Source organism: Strongylocentrotus purpuratus, unplaced genomic scaffold (assembly GCF_000002235.5).
Source record: "Strongylocentrotus purpuratus isolate Spur 01 unplaced genomic scaffold, Spur_5.0 spur5_contig_818, whole genome shotgun sequence".
Taxonomy (NCBI): Eukaryota; Metazoa; Echinodermata; class Echinoidea; order Camarodonta; family Strongylocentrotidae; genus Strongylocentrotus; species Strongylocentrotus purpuratus.
The window spans coordinates 453,727-475,214 of record NW_022145522.1 but is presented as its reverse complement, the minus strand read 5'-3'; the positions used below and the strand labels follow the sequence as shown (position 1 = coordinate 475,214).

General features: G+C 38.9%; 1 protein-coding gene across 1 annotated transcript; it reads right to left on the bottom strand.

Annotated features, from left to right (window-relative positions):
• Nucleotides 1–1,672: 1,672 nt before the first annotated feature.
• On the bottom strand, nucleotides 1,673–17,441 carry LOC115922142 (ubiquitin-conjugating enzyme E2 L3-like). Its single transcript, XM_030980319.1, has 4 exons — nucleotides 17,366–17,441; nucleotides 9,306–9,401; nucleotides 6,605–6,791; nucleotides 1,673–4,922 (listed from the first exon to the last, which is right to left on the bottom strand). Exons 1-4 carry the CDS (start codon nucleotides 17,390–17,392, stop codon nucleotides 4,771–4,773), a joined length of 462 nt encoding a protein of 153 aa, XP_030836179.1. The 5' UTR covers nucleotides 17,393–17,441; the 3' UTR covers nucleotides 1,673–4,770.
• Between the last annotated feature and the right edge of the window lie 4,047 nt (nucleotides 17,442–21,488).

The following is a 21,488-nucleotide window of genomic DNA, read 5'->3' as shown; positions in this document are numbered from 1 at the left end:
AGCAGCAGCATCACCACCACCACCACCACCACCACCACCACCACCACCACCATTCCCATCATCATCATCGCGTCCGGTGTCCGAACAAGTTGGTTATCTGGACAGTTAATTTCAATTGGAAAATTAAAGAAGTTTACAAGCAATGTGTCGTAAATCTTTTGTTGGACTACATTCTAAAGAATACACGTTTATATTTTGTGCTATTTAGTGCTTATTTTTTGCAAAATACAAAGGCAAACGCGATTGCTTTTATTTGTTTAATCCACTCTGATATTAGGTTGGTTTTGATAAAAGCAGAAAATTGACAGAAACAGGTCAGTGAAAGTGTGAGCAAGAACCGATTAAAATAAGAAAGTTATAATTTGTTGAAGATGCAATCAATCAAACACAAATTAGCAACTCTGTGGCGTATCTTGCCAGGTCCCTCCCATTTGCTTTGCAACTCTGTGGCGTATCTTGCCAGGTCCCTTCCCATTTGCTTTGCAACTCTGTGGCGTATCTTGCCAGGTCCCTCCCATTTGCTTTGCAACTCTGTGGCGTATCTTGCCAGGTCCCTCCCATTTGCTTTGCAATTCTGTGGAGTATCTTGCCAGGTCCCTCCCATTTGCTTTGCAACTCTGTGGCGTATCTTGCCAGGTCCCTCCCATTTGCTTTGCAACTCTGTGGCGTATCTTGCCAGGTCCCTTCCCATTTGCTCTGCACTATATTTTTGTCCTTTTGAAAATAATCAGTCATTACAATTATGGCAAATATGCTTTAATACATCACCTGTATGAAATAAATATATTTCGTCATTAATTACTAAGAAAATGAAAGTTTATGAAATGTTATGTCTAGAGCAAAACCACGGGGTGGAATTTCCACTAAAGTGTCTAGATAGACAACCCCGACCTACAAGGAACCTACTGATCACAATCGTGTCATCTCCTTTCAATACTATGCGACAAATCCTATTCCACTAACAATAGAAATGTGTAGATAACTCTCTCTCTCTCTCTCTCTCTATCTATCATGATTTATAATGACTGTTCATCTTAGTATTTGTTACTGTAAAGGCCGTTATGAGTTTATCTTACGATGTAAATATTTGATCTTTCTTGGGCAGACCCCTTTGGAAGAAAAAAAAGCTTTGGATCAATTTGCCACATCTATGGATAAAGTGAGATATGAATCCACATAAATAATATATTGCACACGGACAGAGTCAGAGATGGTAGTCTTTGGTGGTGGTGGTGGTTATTTACCCGACTGCTAAGAAAGCATAAATGCTTGTAAGTCAGCAACCAGACGGCCGGCGGCTTTAGGTCCCTCTCTGAGGGACCTGGTAATTTGGATTAATGCCTTACCAAAGGGCACTAGCGCATCGCCTTGGTTTCGAACCCGGGTCACTGCTCTACCAACTGAGCTATCGCGCCTCCTCTTCTCAATTCCAGACTCAATTCACCCCATTCATCTTCATGGAGAGGGTTAAACTCCCAAGGCCTGTATCATACTTTTCAGTTAAATCCAAGTCTGGTTCAAAAGGAAACTTATATCTCAGACTAACTCCTTTGGTTAAACCTTTGATATTTTTGATATTACGCCCAACAACAGGTTTACATTTCTGTAGAATACATGCTTTACAGTCTGGAATCAGGATGACACATAGAAATGAATTCACTGGACACATAAGTTTTTTTTAATCACACAATCTTTTACTCAAATCATTAGATATCAGATTTACATACAATGAAATATTATCCCCTATCTTACGTGAAATGATAATTGACATATATTCTAATATAACATTGAACCCCATCTGACATATAACTTTGAAATAAAAACCTTATAAGTTCTCAAAAGAACATAATTAAACTACAAACATAGAATGTAGAAAAGATAATATTATTTTAGTGAGGTTAGTATGCATTTTCAAAGATTTCATTTCACTAAAGGCCTATTTCGAATATTATTAAGGAGAATGTTATGATGCAAAAATTAAACAGAAAAATTACCTAATAAACAGCTGCAAGAAAATGAAAATTCAGTAAGTAACTTAGGTTTGCATTTGAATCTCAATAACAGAATATGACTTGTTTGGTAACATGCTATCATATGGCTAGTTCAAATACTAGAAACATGTACTACAAAGATGGAAGTTACAAGTTTATTCTCGATGCATGATTCTTCTTCATCAAAAGACTACAAAAGTTTGACCCTATATTGTTCTACAACGTAAAGAAGAAAACAATATGAAGATGGTCACAGACAAACTAATGTGAACAAAGTTACAAACATTTCTGTGACAACCATTTGCATCTGGAACATTGAAACATATGTGTGGCTAATGAAAAGAAGGGGAAACGCATTGCTATCTAATAGTCTAAGCCTACTGCAGTATTATTGGACATCATGACATGCTGTTTGCCATTTTGCTAAATACACAAATTACACTTTCTCTTTTATCTCTCACTAATTCTTAGAGAATGTAGAAAATACATATCACTGAAATACTATTTCCTGATAACTATAGCCACAAAGAGACAGATGCTGACATAGACTCCCACTACAGTGTATCCTAGTACAGTATCTTTAGATTAACAAGTTTTGCCTAATTAAAAAAACAAGGTTTCCTGGTGTTAATACGTTAGAGACTGCTAATCACACTCAAAGCAAATGTGATGGTTATAATCTATGCATGTTCTGTTTTTTGGCACCTTCTAGTATCTTCCTTGTTTTGTTTGAAATGTCATAAATGCAATTCTGCTGTTTTTTTTTAATTAGGCAAAGCTTTAAAATAAAACATCATCTACTGTGGAGAAAATCAAAATGGAAAAGAAATAAGAATTTACAGGTAGAGTACAGACAAAAGATAAAATAAGAATATGAGAGATCTAAGGCTACCACAAAAAATGCAATATTATAAACATCCCGTTGCAATACGCTGTCAAAAACTAACTTTCTTATATCTACCGATCACTACAATAAACAGTATTGCAAACTTTTATACAAAATAAGACATAATCATCATCAACCCTTGCTTTTCTTATTTTAATAAGAGCTCCAAGTTTTATTTTTTTTTCACACTAATACAAACACATCGCAAATTAATTGATGACCAAAACCTATTTTGAATGCTTAAGTAATTGTGTATGTATTTGATGTAAATAACTTTTCAAATCATGAAGCCAATCATACATCATTGGATCAAACCACAACAAAATTGGAGAAAAATTGGCAATTTGAATTACACATCAATAGCTGATTGAGCTTCCCTCCCGTTTAATATCAACGCCACCATTCTCCTGAAAGGTTGGGGCAGAATGGTACCCTTTCTCCCTTTCTCGTCATCTCGTGCAATCTTCTCCCCAAATTTGAATGTTGTATGATCATCGTATTCTACCAATTCAGTTAAACCTGACCCCGAGACTAATATCATGTTTAAAAAAAAAGAGAAATCAGACCTCAGATCCCAAGAACAACATTTTGTAGAACACGGGCTAGGGTTCTGGGCCTTAAAGATAACAATACCCAGATCTGTCTAAATATCCTACATCTTTACAATCCTTCCTGACCACAGCTGCAATCAACATCATAGAAATCTACACACCTCCAATAGAATGGATACACCCTACCTCTACCAATAGCTCCCTGTCTTGCAAGGAAAGGTTCACCTTAAAGAAAAAAGTTAGTACAATTTCGATTTTAATCATTACTAGCAGCATTGGAGAAATTCAATACCTTATATTTCTGTAAAAAATTGTCAGAGCAAAATTGTATTAAGTTTGTTTGAGGAAAATAACAACAATCAAGGCTGAAAAAGATTTATTTCTAGAATTTAAAGAGTTTTGGGTGATTCATGTGCCAGTTAACCAGTACATTAAAATCAATATCACTTTGATACATTCCTAGAGATATCAAAATATGTGAAAACTCCATCATTATTAGAGGTGGGTAACTGAAGTGATGATAGACTAGCATTACATGTACCCCTAGAATGTAACAAATGAAAACAATGTTACATACATGCTATTGCTTCTTCAGTCAGATGCTGAATCTTTTGAAGTTTTAGGATTTCAAACATTGACTACTAACCAAAAACCACTTCATTTTCTGAACGCTGTAAGTCCTAAATTACTATTTCATCTGTTGCGAGTTTGGTAAAATTAGTGGGCCATAATAGTACACTTCGTATCAGTTTGATGTGGCCGTATAACATTCTTTTGTGCAGTCTTTCTTTTATCCATTCCAACAAAAACAATCAAGCAAAATGTATCAGTCAGTGTTCAAAGTTCTTGTACCTGGCTATGTAAATCCAATTTGTGTGCCACTCAAGCTCTTACCAATAGGACAGACCACTTGCGACTGTTAATTCTATTGCAGTTTGTTAGTGGGAAACTTCATAAACAGAGATGGCTAACAAATGAAACATTTTGCAATCAACAAGGTTTCACAAAAATGATTTGTGTGATCAGATCATATGTAAAATATCTGTAATAGTAAAATGGTGATACATCATTTCTCTTGCATTGGTCACCTTTCTTTTTTGTTTTTTTCTCTCCAAGAGTTAATATATCACATGATCTGGAGAGAAGAATTTGATAGGCTATCTATATGTCCACATGACAAAAAAAATTGCATAAAATAAAGGGCAACTATCTATTGTTTACACCCAATGATTGGAACATATTCTTATTTTCTATGGAGGGCCAATGAAGTAGAGAGAGGGGAGGAGGAGGAGGGGGAGGGGGAGAGGAAGGGGAGGGCAAGAGGGGAAGGGAGGAAGTGATATTAGTCTTTAAGGTGCTCGCCGTATTTTCTAGTGTGTTCTTCGGCATTTTTCATAAATTTCTTTTTGTCCTTGGTGTACTCCTCTGCTAGGTCTGCCCTTAGAGGATGGTCGGGCTCAGGATCATGGATTAAAGCAACCAGGGCTTGGATGACTGCACGAAAAGAACAAAAAAACAAAGAAAGAAACTTCAATGCTGTGTAATCATCAATATAATCATCACCATCATCATTTTTTAATCCTGGGCAAAAGCAACCAACTCTACTACTGCTACTGCTACTGCTGCTTCATGATGCTACTGCTACTCTATGACGTTTGCATGTTCTGCATGCCGTTAAAGAAATGTGACTGTTTATGCACCAGATGCATCCTTACCCTCTCTCATTCATGAAATGCAAGCAAATGTCAAGGCACCTTCATAACTTCTATTGTACTAACTGTGGGTGGGCTATCAGAAGTTTACCTTAAAGGTAGTGTGTCCCTTTTGTAGCCAACATCAAATTCTGTAGAACCTTGCATGAATTATGGATATATCACGTATGTGAAAGTTGAATGTTAGCAGTGTCCTAGTATTCAAATTATGCAAGGAAACCTGTTTACTTGCTAGACAAGCTTCACTGTCAGACACTATTGAGTGATGGACTAACTTTTGTTATCTTTGGTAATAACATACGGTACATTAAATCAGCTATAAAGGATATGAGCTTTTGTACACATCAATAACCCACTTCTTGTAATTGCAAAAATTAAGCTGATTGAATCTTTGCGCAGCACAAAACGTACGACCACACGGTACAAGGGTCTGTTAATCAGACTATTTTCTACGCATAATTTTAGGAGCGCGTTTCGAAAATTCCTATTGGTTGATATAATTCCACATAGAGGCAATTACCAGGTTAATCTTTTTAGGGGAGTTTTTAGTTAAGAGTGAATAAGATACAAGATCACTAAAGCTAGGTGAATCTCAAATCAGCAATTTGATTACTGCATTGTGACATAGTTGCGGATACCTCTCCAATTTGTTGTATACAAAAATATCATAAATGTCTGTTTTTCTTTTAAGCGCCCTGCCCCTTGAGGTACTACTCAGATTCTATTGTGGATAGCATATTAGTAAAGGTTCTCTAAAAAGAAAAGACATTCCTGAGTCATAGATTTTCGCATGTACACTATATTACTTAAATGGCCATATTACTATTATCATCAAGATCATAATATCATTGGTGGGGTGACAAAACCTTTTATCTCAATTTTTTGAGATTTTGATTTTTTTTTGCATAATTTTGTACCTAATGGCCTATGACACCACCTGATAAATCCATCCTCCTTCTCGGTTTTTTCACAAATTCCACACAAACAACCTTAAACTAAACCTCTTAATTTTAACCCCCTATGAAGCTGCACTGACAAAACCTTGTAACATAAGATACGTAATTCCTTTTCCTTGTAACTCACACACAGCCTAACAGTACCGAAGTTAGTGTATTCAAATCCTCATACCTTATTCAACCAAATCCTCGTAACTCATTCAGAGTTGAAAGTAAGAACTTGTATCTCAATTTGAATAAAAACTAAAAACTCGTATCTCAATGTAGATAAACGCAAAAACCTTGTAACTCACTTTCAAATATAAAAACGATTATTTTACTGTATTTCAATAATGACATTAAAAATTGTATAAATATTCCAGTTTTAAAAAGAAAGGACGGTGTCACAGCACTAAATTTGTTGAGAAAGGAAAGTTTTTTCGCTCTCCTGAAAATTCATCATTTTTGAGATACAAGGTTTTGTCACCCCACCGATGATATGATTAAGCATAATATGAGTGATTCTTACTTTGGTCTGTCTTGGTAGCTGGCTTCCAGTTCTCTGGAGAGATGATAGGCAGACATACTTGACCCTTCTCATCAATGTTGGGGTGGTAGATTTTCGTTGCGAAAGTTATCCTGGGGGGCTTGAAAGGGTATTCTGCAGGGTACACTATATCAACCTTGAATCCAGCTTTAGAAAAGGGTGGATTGCTCTGTCACACAAGTAGAGGACAAAAAATGAAAGAAAATATGAGATGAAACAAATACAGAAAAACAGAAGTCAATATATCTGTTTCAATGTAAAGATATTAAAGGGATCCGGTAACTTTGTCTCAGATTCTGAAACAAAATCCTGGATTTAGCTCATGCTGCAATGATAACTATAAACCTTTAGGTCAGTCAGGAACCCCATGACTTTTACAAGCCGATCGGGCTTCAATATTACACCATATCACAGACAGTGATAACACGTAGGGCCGTGCATCTCAGATTTAACATTGTTAAACGATGCCTTTAAGCTTTATAACAATATGAAGTGTCAAGGACCCTATGAAAAAAAGGTTTGCGACCAATTGCAAATTTAAAGTGACGATTCTGATTGGTTAATGTTCAGCCTTTTGAACAATATGTGCATGCAACAATGATCTTGATTCGTCATTGTCATTTTGCAAATGATTGCAAAACATTGTGTTACAGGGTCAAGGCTGAAATACCACAGAAACAGGCTACTGACATCTTGAAGGAGAGAAGATACACAATGAGAAATTAACTGTCTAACTAAAAAGCTGAGAAGGGAGCCATCACCAAAATCATTTTGCTTTGGCTGATAGCGTCTCCTTGACGCTATACTTTTCTGGAAACAACTCTCCTTTTTGTTGTACACTATAAACCCAGGTATTCCTATTTCTTTCCTAAGTAACTTTTCTCTCCATTCTTGACAAATCTTGTGATACTATTCAGCATGTTGCTACATGTACATCAGAAACAAAATGAGAAAAACAATGATTATACTATAGTACTGTAGGAGTAAATGATAGTTGTTCAATAGTACTGTAGGAGTAAATGAGAGTTGTTCAATAGTACTGTAGGAGTAAATGAGAGTTGTTCAATAGTACTGTAGGAGTAAATGAGAGTTGTTCAATATTACCAAAGAGTGACAACAAATATGAATGTAACTACCCAATTTGGCAATTTGAAATTCATTCATTGAAGATGATCCTGATTTTTGTTTCAAACAATCAACATCATTATCTGCGAGAAGGCAAAGGCATCAGCCTGTAATTCCTGGTATGAAGGGTTCTGGCAGGAGTTTGTATAGAACTGGTCTAAAAGTATCCCAATTGCGAGGACATACATGTAGTAAGATCACAAATAAAAGCTTGAATTGATATTTTTTACTCTTGTTGGGGAAAATTTACCTTTGCATTTCTCTGTGTGGACTTAGTGCTCTATACTTGGCACTGAGCACCAAGGGTGATTTGTACAAATGAGAACCATGCATGCATGCTTTATACAGTATGTAACTTATACTGCAGTCACATCAAGACCGACTGCCCGACTACAGGCAAAACACAACTTTACATTACCTCCATTAACTAAGAATTGGTCAGTTTAGAGCAGAGGTAGGGTCGGTTTAGAGTCAAAGTAGGGTCGGTTTAGGGTCGAAGTAGGGACAGTTTAGGACCGAAGAGGGGTTGGTTTAGAGGTAAAGTAGGGTCAGTTAAGGACCGAAGTAGGGACAGTTTAGAGGCAAAGTAGGGTCAGTTTAGAACCGAAGTAGGGTTGGTTTACGGGCGAAGTAGGGCGGGTTTAGGGGCAAAATGGGGTCAGTTTAAGGCCGAAGTAGGGTCGGTTTAGGGGCAAAGTGGGGTCAGTTGAGGTCCGAAGTAGGGTCGGTTTAGGGGCAAAGTGGGGTCAGTTGAGGTCCGAAGTAGGGACAGTTTAGAGGCAAAGTAGGGTCGGTTTAGGGGCAAAGTGGGGTCAGTTGAGGTCCGAAGTAGGGTCGGTTTAGGGGCAAAGTGGGGTCAGTTGAGGTCCGAAGTAGGGACAGTTTAGAGGCAAAGTAGGGTCAGTTTAGAACCGAAGTAGGGTTGGTTTACGGGCGAAGTAGGGCGGGTTTAGGGGCAAAGTAGGGTCAGTTTAGGACCGAAGTAGGGACGGTTTAGGGGCGAAGTAGGGCGGGTTTAGGGGCAAAGTAGGGTCAGTTTAGGACCGAAGTAGGGACGGTTTACGGGCGAAGTAGGGCGGGTTTAGGGGCAAAGTAGGGTCAGTTTAGGACCGAAGTAGGGACGGTTTAGGGGCGAAGTAGGGCGGGTTTAGGGGCAAAGTAGGGTCAGTTTAGGACTGAAGTAGGGACGGTTTAGGGGCGAAGTAGGGCGGGTTTAGGGGCAAAGTGGGGTCAGTTTAGGACCGAAGTAGGGACAGTTTAGAGGCAAAGTAGGGACGGTATAGGGGCAAAGTAGGGTCAGTGTAGGGGCAAAGTAGGGTCAGTTTAGGGGCAAAGTAGGGTCAGTTTAGGGGCAAAGTGGGGTCAGTTTAGGGGCAAAGTGGGGTTGGTTTAGGACCGAAGTAGGGAAGGTATAGGGGCAAAGTAGGGACGGTATAGGGGCAAAGTAGGGACGGTAAAGGGGCAAAGTGGGGTCAGTTTAGGGGCAAAGTGGGGTTGGTTTGGTGATGTGATTGAAAGTGAGTGATCTGCTCATGGAAGTCAAATATGGTCTACTTACTGGTGCAAGAAGAATCTGCCAAATTAGAATACTTGATGGATCTATGTTCACCGTCTTAACGCATGGTGTACTGTTCTTTTTGATGTCATCCAGTTCCTGTCAATGGCACAGAGAATCACAAAGTGGAGAGAAAAAGAAAGTAACAAAACATTAGGCACTTGTTAAACATGGAGTGATATGATATAAATTTAAATATGACAGAACAAAGTTATATGTTTGCTGTATGTTTTGATTTATTATTATTTTATTCCAAAATTGTGTGTGTACATGTATGTTGAATTCTTGACCAATGTACCAATGCACCCTTTTCTACAAGATTCCTCACTGTCCATCACTGTCTTGTCTCCATATCCAAGTATCGTCATCTCTGCTACATACTTCAGGAGGCAAGACCAAAACCTGCAGTCTGTATTACCTGATGCAATCATTGACTCCTTCAAGTTTTCTTAATATCCAAGAACATTAAGACTCTGGAACCATCTGACAGGCTCAGCACTCAGCAGTCAATGTGAAATGAATAACCTACTTCAAGGAGACTGCTCTACCCTTCATTATAATGATGCAACCTCCTGTAGGCTCTCAAAAACATGAGGTTTGAATTAAAGTGATTCAGTAACATTGTTGATGAAAAAAATGCGTAATTTTTGTATGAAATTTTACTTATTATATTCTTTCTACTATACTAACCCTCTAACATGCAAAAAATCCAGAAAAAAATTCTCAAAACACAAAGATATATTTATGGTTTTCTTTGGAGGCGTCACTGTGCGACACCCTCTAACAGTAAATTTTCCCAACCATTTTTGAATTTTCCCAATTGTTTTTCAATGAAAATAAGACATAGATAGGCCTTTTAAAATCCTTCTACACTTAAATGTTTGGAATGGAATATAGAGCCAAATCGTTGGGAGAATTAAGGAATCGATCAGATCAGTTTCCCTTTTTATCTTCTTCTTCATTAATAATGGTCTGTTTTCACTCAAACTTTCAGATTATCTTTAATTGTACATCTAAATTGGACCATTTTTCCTCAACTGAACAATGTTACCAAGTCCCTTTAACCAGGCGCGGATCCAGGATTTTCCAATAGGGGGGGCCGGAAATTCGAAATTCGCGCAGACCATTATTTAAACTTACCAATACTGACAAGGTCATATTAGAAGCACTGTACTTTAATAGTGTACTGGTACCTAAAAACGGGCACAATTATTTTGGAAAGGGGACATGCTCACGTCACATCTCTTGTCCGATATCAACATTCCCCGTTTTCAAGTTATGCTCGCGCGCAATTTTTTTGACATTTCCATCAGTGGGGGCTGAAGCCTCTTGCCCCAATATCTATTTCCTGGTTTAATAATTTGGCGAGTGAGCGTAAATTTGAGCTTATGTATGTTGTGAAAAGTGTTAATTGTCACCAAAATATACGAGATAAGATATAACAAATGCATATTGGTAATTTTTAAATTTTCGGGGAAAGAGAGGCTGCAACACCATCCCGCATTAACTGCAGGTGTTTTGAAATCAAATCAGACTCCCCAAAAAAGTATTAACCAAAACGCACGAATCCAGTTTCAAAAATCCAAAAAAATGTCAGCTTCAGAGGGAGGCACATCACCCCTCAGACTCCCTCTAAAAGTATTAACCGAATCGCACGAATCTAGGTAAAAAAAAAAAATCAGCTTCAGAGCTAGAGAGGAACCCCCCCCACACACACACACACACACCCCCTGTGCGTGCAAGCATGAAATTAACGCTGGCGCTAATGCGTAAGCAGGGGCGGCGGAGCTATTTCCAAAGTGGAAAGCACCAACAAAAAGGGCACCTACAAAGCGAAATCTCAAGGCGAAATTATACATTTTTTTAGACATTGGTATATACCCTTTCATTGTGATCCCATTATCAGGGACGATTTCAATATTTGTTTTTCTTTATATATCATACAAGTTATTGCTTAAGCATCACACTTTCGGCTGAGTGTGATTGTCTGAATATTCATTTGCGAGCGAGCAAAGCGAGCGAGAAAAAAATGTAAGATCTGTGAGGTCGCAGAGTGAAAACTTACATCTTATAAAGAGGAAAAAACCAAATCATGATGGGGTTATAAGCATCACGGAAGACTGAAAAAACATTTGTTTTAAAGTGACATATAATTGTATCATCTATAAATGCGAGCGAGCAAGCAAGCTTTAGGGGAAATTACTCTTAGTCGCTTTAAATTAGTGCAAGACTAATGATGAGCAGGTTAGGGGGCACGTGCCCCCCTCCCCGTGCCCCGTAACTTTTTCTTGAAACACTTGAACGGTTATGGAAACTGTTTGTGTTTCTAATCTCCAAATATTAATATTATTCTGCATCAAATATAAAACATTGATTTCTACTGTGATATGTAAAGGCACGAACTTACGTTAATACATACACATAATTTGTTTGTAACCAAGAAGGTGCACCATGGTAATACATTTTAACAAACACATCAACATGTTACCTAGACAACTCATCACCATAGCCATTGTAAAACCATATATTAATGATACATGTAAAATATAGATTGAAGCAATTCTCGTCGATTGGCTGTATCCTGAGTGTGATTTATATAATGGATTTTGAGTAACATTTGCATCTACCTGTAGTTGAAGAATAGATACAGTGTATAACATCAATTAAGTTGGAGTTCAATTGGAAGGAAGTAACGAGGAATATTAAAGCAATGGAGACTGGGAGATGAGGAAAGCAGGAAGTTAGAAATTGAGAGATTACTCGCGTGATAGCCTTGCATTAATGAATCCTTTATATAATGTTGTCTTGAGAGAAAGTAGACGATTTTTTTTTAATTGGAGATTAGTGCAAGTATTAGATATATTGGAAATAGAATTAATGAGAAATTTATTTTTTATCGAGATCAATACATGGGGGGGGGGGGGCACCATCAAAATAGGGCACTTTCTGGAATATAAGGTGCACCTACAAAGGGAAACATCAAAATGTAAATCTACCATATTAAGACATTGATAGACGTACGCGCAACGCATGTCACACACAGAAAAATGAGAAGAAAAGAAAGAATTTTTTTTTTTTTTTAAAGAAGATAGAGGAAAAGGAGAGAGACAGAGAGAGGGAGAGAAAGAAAGAAAGAAAGAAAGAAAGAAAAAAGGAAGAACATGAAAATGATGAAACTTAACTTTACACTTAGGCCTACATATTACATTTCCGACTGAGTTGGCTCGACATGTGCTTAAGTAGTCTGCGGACGAAAGTACAACAATACAAAAACAGAAGTTATATGAAATTGTCTTTAAGAGAGAAAGAGAGGTTAAATTCTAAAATGCAATGAAAGGGGGTATGTGACTCTCAAGGAGGAAATTACAATTTCTATCGCTCATGACGACTATTTGGAATTTCCTAATTTTTTTTAAAGTTCAAGAACTTCCTGGTGCTCCGCCCCATGCAAGACTCCCGGCAACAGCGAATTATTTACACAATTTCTTGCTGTCTGCTGCCTCGAGATCACTGGAGCGAAGAAAGGTAACATTATAGCAAGAATCCCTATTCAGTGAAGGATTTATCCCTTTTATTATTAAAGACTCCCGACAAAGGCTCTCCCCCTGCAAAATTGGAGAGAGTTTTATGTACATGTAGTTTAAGCTTCTAACAACCACGCCCGTGGACTTTTTATTATTTACACAAAGGTAAAAGTGTATAGCAAGAATCCCTATTCAGTGAAGGATTCATCCTTTTTTATGCAGATGCTTCTTCTACCATTCTTGACCAGAAGTGCGTTTCAAACTCAATGATATGGGCATCATCCCATTGAATGTTGTGTCCAGTGTTACGGGTTTGTTTTGCTACTTGCTGCCTAATCTGAGGGCTCTGTTGTGCTCTTTAAAAAGAGGACACAATAGGGGCGGCGCAATTTAAATATCAAGGAATGTATTAGAGTTTATTTCTAAAATGAAATGAAAGGGCTATTTGACTTTCAAGAGCGATAAAAACTCTAATCCATCCCTTGAAATTTAAATTGCACTGCCCCCATTCAGTGTGCCATTTTCAAAGAGCACAAAAAGGCTTCAGATTGAAGATTCCATCTCATAAAATTGTCTATAAGAGAGAAAGAGAGTTTATTTCGAGAGAAAAAATGAAATGAAAGGGCTATTTGACAAGAGCCCTTTCATTTCATTTTAGAAATAACCTCTCTTCCTCTCTTATAGACAATTTTCTCTCTTGAAAGTCAATAACCCTTTCATTTCATTTTAGAAATAACCTCTTTTTTTCTCCTAAAGACAATTTCTTTCTTGAAAAGGCTCTACCAGACCCCTCAAGCTCTGCCACGTTGTATGGATCCATTAGAAAGCAAAATAAGCCCACTCAATAATTGATACATATTAAAACGTCATAGCGATTCATCCAAATAAGAAATCCACGTAAGAGGCATTTTGAATGTTTTAAGAAAATTCTTTCAAATTCCAGGATATTGGGTGTTCTTTTTCAGGAAACTCTATTTAAACGAGTGGAAGCACTGGCGCTTCTGTTTTTTTTAAAACTGTAACAATTCTCCTTGGATCAGATATAGACCAAAAACAAGCCTCATTATCTTCAGTATACAAGTGTCATTTCGGACCTTACAGCTTTCATAGAAATCGCTTCTGGACCGTCAAAGAAAAAGTTTGAGAACCCCTGGTCTACGCATTATACACATCAGGACCAACTTGACAACTTGACAAAAATTTGAGGGGGTTCGACCCCCCCCCCTCCCCCCTCTGCCTTATTCATCGTTACCGTCACTACCATTTGAGTAGGGCCGGCCCCCTCCTTAATAACGACTCCCAAGCCATCAAGAATGACCCCATAATTTATAGATTACCATTCTGCCGTTCTTTGGAGGGGCCGGGCGCGGCCTTTTCAGAAGTGTTTCTACACTAACCTTTTCATGCACTCCGGCTTAACATAAACAAGCATGCTAAGATTGTTTTGAAAAGAAGCATAATTTCGACTCAGTTTCGCATAACCTAAAAATAAGAATACGGCCAGTCACCCCCCCCCCCCCTCCCCTTAATGCATCCGCCTTCACGCACCCCCTTCCCCTTGTCTTTCCCTTATTCGTCGTTACTGTCACTAATTTTTAGTGCCATTTCGTTGTCTTGCTTTCTCACCGGCTCCTCTCTTCTTTTTCTTTCCTCTTTTTTGAACTCTCTCTTTTCTTTACTTTTTGTTCTCTTTTCTTTTATCTTCTCCTTCCCCCCCCCCCCTTTTTTTCCCTTCTTTTTTTCTTCCTCTTTTTTCCTTCTCAATTTTTTTGCTTCGCCAATAGGGGGGGCCGCGGCCGTTTCGGCCCACCCCTGGATCCGCCACTGCCTTTAACTGGCGTGGTTATTACTTGCACCGGACTTTGAATATTTTAATGTGAATTGATGAAGTGCTTTGTCCACACACCATTTCTGCACTTCATGGCACTCATTGCAGCTACTTGCCTCACCTAACATCTCAGTATAGCTTCATGAGTGAGCTGCTAAAGGGATTACTTCATCAAGTATCAAGTACTGTACATGTAGTGCCAGGGGCGGATCTAGCCGGTGGCAAGGGAGGAGGCGCAAATCAAGACCTACCCCCTCCCATCCCCTTGCGCCAAGGGGAGGGGGCCCGTCTTCTTTTTATTTAAAAAAAAAAGTTAAATTTACCTGTTTTGGGGGCCAGGGGAGGTATTTGGTCTTTCAATAATTAAAAGAGAATTTAATGTTTTCCCCCATTATGTCTTAAGTGTAGTGTTGAAACATCACTGGACAGTTTTCAATTAAACGATTAAAAAAATTATTTAAAAAAATTTAATTTATGGTTAAATTGGAAAATCAAATGAAATAACATCACTAACAAATAATGTACATAATTAGAAACAAAATCACTGAACAAAAATGGAGACATTTCTGTCGGGCATGCTTTGGAACAATGACTGGCTTTCACTTTGTTTATGAAGCTAATAAATCATGTATTCATGTTTATAGCTCACGATCGTGATATTGCAGAGGTCAGGATTTGGGATTTAAATGGCATCAGTGAAGTATTGTGCATGTATTTCAAGGCTGGGAACTTAGTTTTACGAGTCAACTTCTCAATCTACAATCTTGCAATTGATTGTTATCTTGTAGATTGTTCTGCAATTTAACAGTCAGGGCTGACTTATGATGACTATAGTGTCGCCCAAACTTGTTTCTGTTCAGTAATTTTGTTTCTAATTATGCACATTTTTTGTTGATAATGTGATTTCTTTTGATTTTCCTATGAAAAAAAAATTATTTAAAAAAAATTAAAAAGAAAAAAAAGAAAAAAAAGAAAAAAGAAACCGTCCAATTGAAAACGGATAGTGCCATGAACGGTCGGATACCGGACGGTTAAACGTTTGACTACAGCACTACTTAAGTGTCCAAAGTTTGGCGGTCTTACTCTACCCCTATTGTAACGGCCTCGATCCCGATCAATTATTATAAAGACTTGAAATAAAGTAGAAAGTCTATGCAGGACTTCTTCCCCAAGTCAACTAAAGAATATGCAGAGTCAGAATGGGCGCTAGTCGGAAAGTCTATCCAAAATTTGACCCGTAACTCAGGCATGGAGATACCCTACTAAAACATACCCAAAATGAAGCAAATATTCATCAAATGTCCAAATAAAGGTCATGATTTAAAAGTCGATATGTTTGTTACCTGTTTCGTGTCAATTTTCTTATTTTTTTCGGAGCATTTTTCCTAAAAACAAAGACTTATTATATGCACTTTCTCACAGGATACACAATTACACACCGTCGCCCTACTTTTATCATATCATGACCTTTATTTGGACATAGAGTCTATACATTTGATGAATATTTACTTCATTTTGGGGATGTTTTAGTAGAGTAAAGGAGGAGGTTTTCGACCACTTAAGACAAAATCCTATTTTTGGGACTCTTTACTTCCTATTTATTATCATTTCTTGTTTAAATCATGAAGCAAATATTACTATTATTTAAACAAAAAAAGAATCCCAGAAAAAAATCATAAATTGCCATGACAATATTCATTTCAATTTTCACTGTTTCGGAGGCAGTTATCGGCATAGCGAGCCACTTTTTGCGACCGCATGTACAAAGTCAATAGGAAGTGCGTGTGCGTGTCGCGCTGATCTATAGCACTAGCAGGTATCCCACGCCGGAGCTCCCGGGTGCTCACCATGTCGTAAACTAAATCTGCTTTGATCGGAAATTGGAATCTGAATTAGACAGAGATATCGTGTGTGCGTTGCGGTGTCTGGCTGCATTGATTTAATACATGCGATGATATACTTTTGAGCTTGCGACTCGCACAAAATCGGGCTCTAAATCTGAAACATACTTGAAATAAAGCTCATTTTATGATACCCATATTTCTTACAGACACGCGCAATTCCGCAAGATACTCGATTTTTCAGATTCGGGTAGCAGAAACCGCTGATTACATCGCTAAAATGTGATATTTTAGGATGTTTTTTTCCAGTGCAAATGTGGTTCTTCAGTGACTCTGGCATGGTATGGTATGTGTGGGATATGTGATATGCTATTATGCGATGTATTTTAAAGGGATTTTACCATGCATCCAACGGATCGGCCGAAAACTGGAGATGCTTGATTACCTCCTCCTTACTCTATCTAGATCTAGGGGCATCTTCACGCTGGAGTTACTTATGGGTCAAAGTTTGGATAGACTTCTGAACTAGTGCCTCAGAATGGACTAAAGAAACTATTGTACAACATGGAACTTAGGGACTTTTAGCCTTTGAAAACGAAGCAATTTTACAACAGTGTGTAAAATATTGCACCCCTTTCGTACAACTGCGATATCACCGAAGTGTATGCATGGGACCGTCAATAAAACAACGCCTTGTTTTCCACACAATGAAATTACGCAAGGTGTCAGGCGAATGGCCGTTTCCGCTCATCTGATTACAATCATACACTCATGGCTAGATCTTACAATTATCTAGCAATGTAAAATTGAAGATCTTTTCATTTATTTTTCATAAAGAGGAAGGATAATATAAGAAACTTGACCTCTTACCTTCTTTAACCTCCTTGTAGCCGCCATGATTAAAGCAATCTCACGGTGCGCGCGTGACGTGAGCGAGCAATCTAGCGCCCGCATGCATCACACACGGAAACAACACGTCGAAATTATAGGGAAGTTGAAAGGTGCATAAAAACAAGATACCGTTGAGCATTTGGCCGACTACACCTGTAGGAAATAATACATATTGATTAATTGATCTAATATCTTTCTTCCATTATTTGCGGTTCTTTTAGTCCACTTTTTCTATTTATGTTCAGCAACCAAGCAACTGACCATCATCAAAAAAAAAGAGGATAATCCTAAAGGACGAATAATTCCCTCTTCTGAATTGGATAACGGTACTCGATGATGAGGGGGTCGTTGGGAGGGGTTGGGACTCATTTTTTGGGAGATGGTGGCCGTATTACGTACGTGCGGTGGTGGTATCTAGTTATGGGGAGGGGGCACTTATTATTTCAATGATGATATGAGATGTGAGGAGTTGGAGAGAGAGACCTGTCCAAATGCGCGGGAGGGCATACTTTTCCTCCTCACTTACGCAGGCCTTTAAAAATAATAAATACGGTACAGGCGCGGATCCAGGATTTTCCAATAGGGAGGGCCGGAAAATTGCGCAGACCGTTTTTAAACTCAACATACCAATACTGACAAGGTCATATTAGAAGCACCATACCGGTATTTTTTTTTGGCATTTTCATCGGGGGGGGGGGGGGGGGCTGAAGTCTCTTGCCCGAAAAGTAATTCTCTGGTTTCACAATTCGGCTAGTGACCGAAGCGAGCGAGCAAAAATTTGAGGATAATATGTATTTCGTGAAAGAGTTATTTATCACCAAAATATACGAGAAAAGATATAACAAATTCATATTCGGGCAATTATTTTGGCAAATTATTAGAGAAAGAAGAGGATTCGTTGTACCATTCTCGACTCCTAATCCTTGTCTGAATTTAGTTCCTCTCCCCCCCCCCCCCCCTATCCCGCGCGAAGCGCGGAAGTTTTGACCTTTCATTAAATGATATTAGAGAAAGAAGACGATTTGTTGTACCATTCTCGACTCTTATTCCTTGTCTGAATTCAGTTTCCCCCCCTCCCGCGCGAAGCGCTGAAGCATTGACCTTTCATAGTTTAATGAAATTATTAGAGAAAGAATATAATTCGTTGTACCGTTCTCGATTCTTGATCATTGTCTGAATTCATTTTCCATACTTCCTCCCGCGCGAAGCGCGGAAGCTTTGACGTTTCATTAAATCATTAGAGAAAGAGTACCGTTCTCGACTTTTAATCCTTGTCTGAATTGAGTCCCCCCCCCCCCCCCCCCTCCACCTCTCCCGCGCGAAGCGCGGAAGCTTTGAGGTTTCATTAAATTATTAGAGAAAAAAGACGATTCGTTGTACCGTTCTCGATTCTTAATCATTGTCTAAATTCAGTTTCCATACCCCTCCCGCGCGAAGCGCGGAAGCTTTGACGTTTCATTAAATCATTAGCGAAAGAGTACCGTTCTCAACTCTTAATCCTTGTCTGAATTGAGTTCCCCCCCCCCCTTTCTCGCGCGAAGCGCAGAAGCTTTGACGTTTCATTGAATTATTAGAGAAAGAAGATGATTTGTTGTACCATTCTCGGTTTTTCATCATTGTCTGAATTCAGTTTCCCCCCCTCCCGCGCGAAGCGCTGAAGCATTTACCTTTCATAGTTTAATGAAATTATTAGAGAAAGAATATAATTCGTTGTACCGTTCTCGATTCTTGATCATTGTCTGAATTCATTTTCCATACCCCCTCCCGCGCGAAGCGCGGAAGCTTTGACGTTTCATTAAATCATTAGAGAAAGAGTACCGTTCTCGACTTTTAATCCTTGTCTGAATTGAGTCTCCCCCCCCCCCCCCCACCTCTCCCGCGCGAAGCGCGGAAGCTTTGAGGTTTCATTAAATTATTAGAGAAAAAAGACGATTCGTTGTACCGTTCTCGATTCTTAAAGGTAAAGACCAGTATTGGTCATGCGATTGCATTGTGAAAGAAACGTTGTGGAATCGATCATAAAAGGTTGATCATCTAGCATCTAGCATCTTCAAGGTTCTGGAATCATCAAAATGATAAGAAATTTGGCCGATTCTTCGTAAAGTTACAAGCACTATACACAGAAAGATGTATATGGGACTACCCTATATCTCTCACAGACCATGAGAGAAATAAATTTACCAAATATATGAATTAGTAGGCGGTTTCCCGGCAAATTTTTTATCATCATGTATTAGTCAAAACATATTCTTTCACATGATTGGTAATGAGAGCTTCCATTTCATTTTTTGAAATTGGGGCGTTTCCAATACTGGTCTTTACCTTTAATCATTGTCTGAATTCAGTTTCCATATCCCCTCCCGCGCGAAGCGCGGAAGCTTTGAGGTTTCATTAAATTATTAGAGAAAAAAGAGGATTCGTTGTACCGTTCTCGATTCTTAATCATTGTCTAAATTCAGTTTCCATACCCCCTCCCGCGCGAAGCGCGGAAGCTTTGACGTTTCATTAAATCATTAGAGAAAGAGTACCGTTCTCGACTTTTAATCCTTGTCTGAATTGAGTTCCCCCCCCCTTTCTCGCTCGAAGCGCAGAAGCTTTGACGTTTCATTGAATTATTAGAGAAAGAAGATGATTTGTTGTACCATTCTCGGTTCTTCATCATTGTCTGAATTCAGTTTCCCCCCTCCCGCGCGAAGCGCTGAAGCATTGACCTTTCATAGTTTAATGAAATTATTAGAGAAAGAAGATAATTCGTTGTACCGTTCTCGATTCTTAATCATTGTCTGAATTCATTTTCCATACCCCCTCCCGCGCGAAGCGCGGAAGCTTTGACGTTTCATTAAATCATTAGAGAATTAAAGAGTACCGTTCTCGACTCTTAATCCTTGTCTGAATTGAGTTCCCCCCCCCCCCCCCCCCACCTCTCCCGCGCGAAGCGCGGAAGCTTTGACGTTTCATTAAATTATTAGAGAAAGAAGACGATTCGTTGTACCGTTCTCGATTCTTAATCATTGTCTGAATTCAGTTTCCATACCCCCCCCCCCTCCCGCGCGAAGCGCGGAAGCTTTGACGTTTCATTAAATTATTAGAGAAAAAAGACGATTCGTTGTACCGTTCTCGATTCTTAATCATTGTCTGAATTGAGTTCCCCCCCCCCTCTCTCGCGCGAAGCGCAGAAGCTTTGACGTTTCATTGAATTATTAGAGAAAGAAGACGATTCGTTGTATCGTTCTCGGTTGTTAATCATTGTCTGAATTCAGTTTCCATACCCCCTGCCGCGCGAAGCACGGAAGCTTTGACGTTTCATTAAATCATTAGAGAATTAAAGAGTACCGTTCTCGACTCTTAATCCTTGTCTGAATTGAGTTCCCCCCCCCCCCCCACCTCTCCCGCGCGAAGCGCGGAAGCTTTGACGTTTCATTAAATTATTAGAGAAAGAAGACGATTCGTTGTACCGTTCTCGATTCTTAATCATTGTCTGAATTCAGTTTCCATACCCCCCCCCCCCTCCCGCGCGAAGCGCGGAAGCTTTGACGTTTCATTAAATTATTAGAGAAAAAAGACGATTCGTTGTACCGTTCTCGATTCTTAATCTTTGTCTGAATTGAGTTCCCCCCTCTCCCGCGTGAAGCGCAAAAGCTTAACGTTTCATTAAATTATTAGAGAAAGAAGACGATTCGTTGTACCGTTCTCGATTCTTAATCATTGTCTGAATTCAGTTTCCATACCCCCTGCCGCGCGAAGCGCGGAAGCTTTGACGTTTCATTAAATCATTAAAGAAAAAGTACCGTTCTCGACTCTTAATCTTTGTCTGAATTGAGTTCCCCCCTCTCCCGCGTGAAGCGCAAAAGCTTAACGTTTCATTAAATTATTAGAGAAAGAAGACGATTCGTTGTACCGTTCTCGATTCTTAATCATTGTCTGAATTCAGTTTCCATACCCCCTCCCGCGCGAAGCGCGGAAGCTTTGACGTTTCATTGAATTATTAGAGAAAGAAGATGATTCGTTGTCCCATTCTCGATTCTTAATCCTTGTTTGAATTCATTTTCCCCCTTCCGCGCGAGGCGCGGAAGCTTTGACCTTTCATAGTTTAATGAAATTA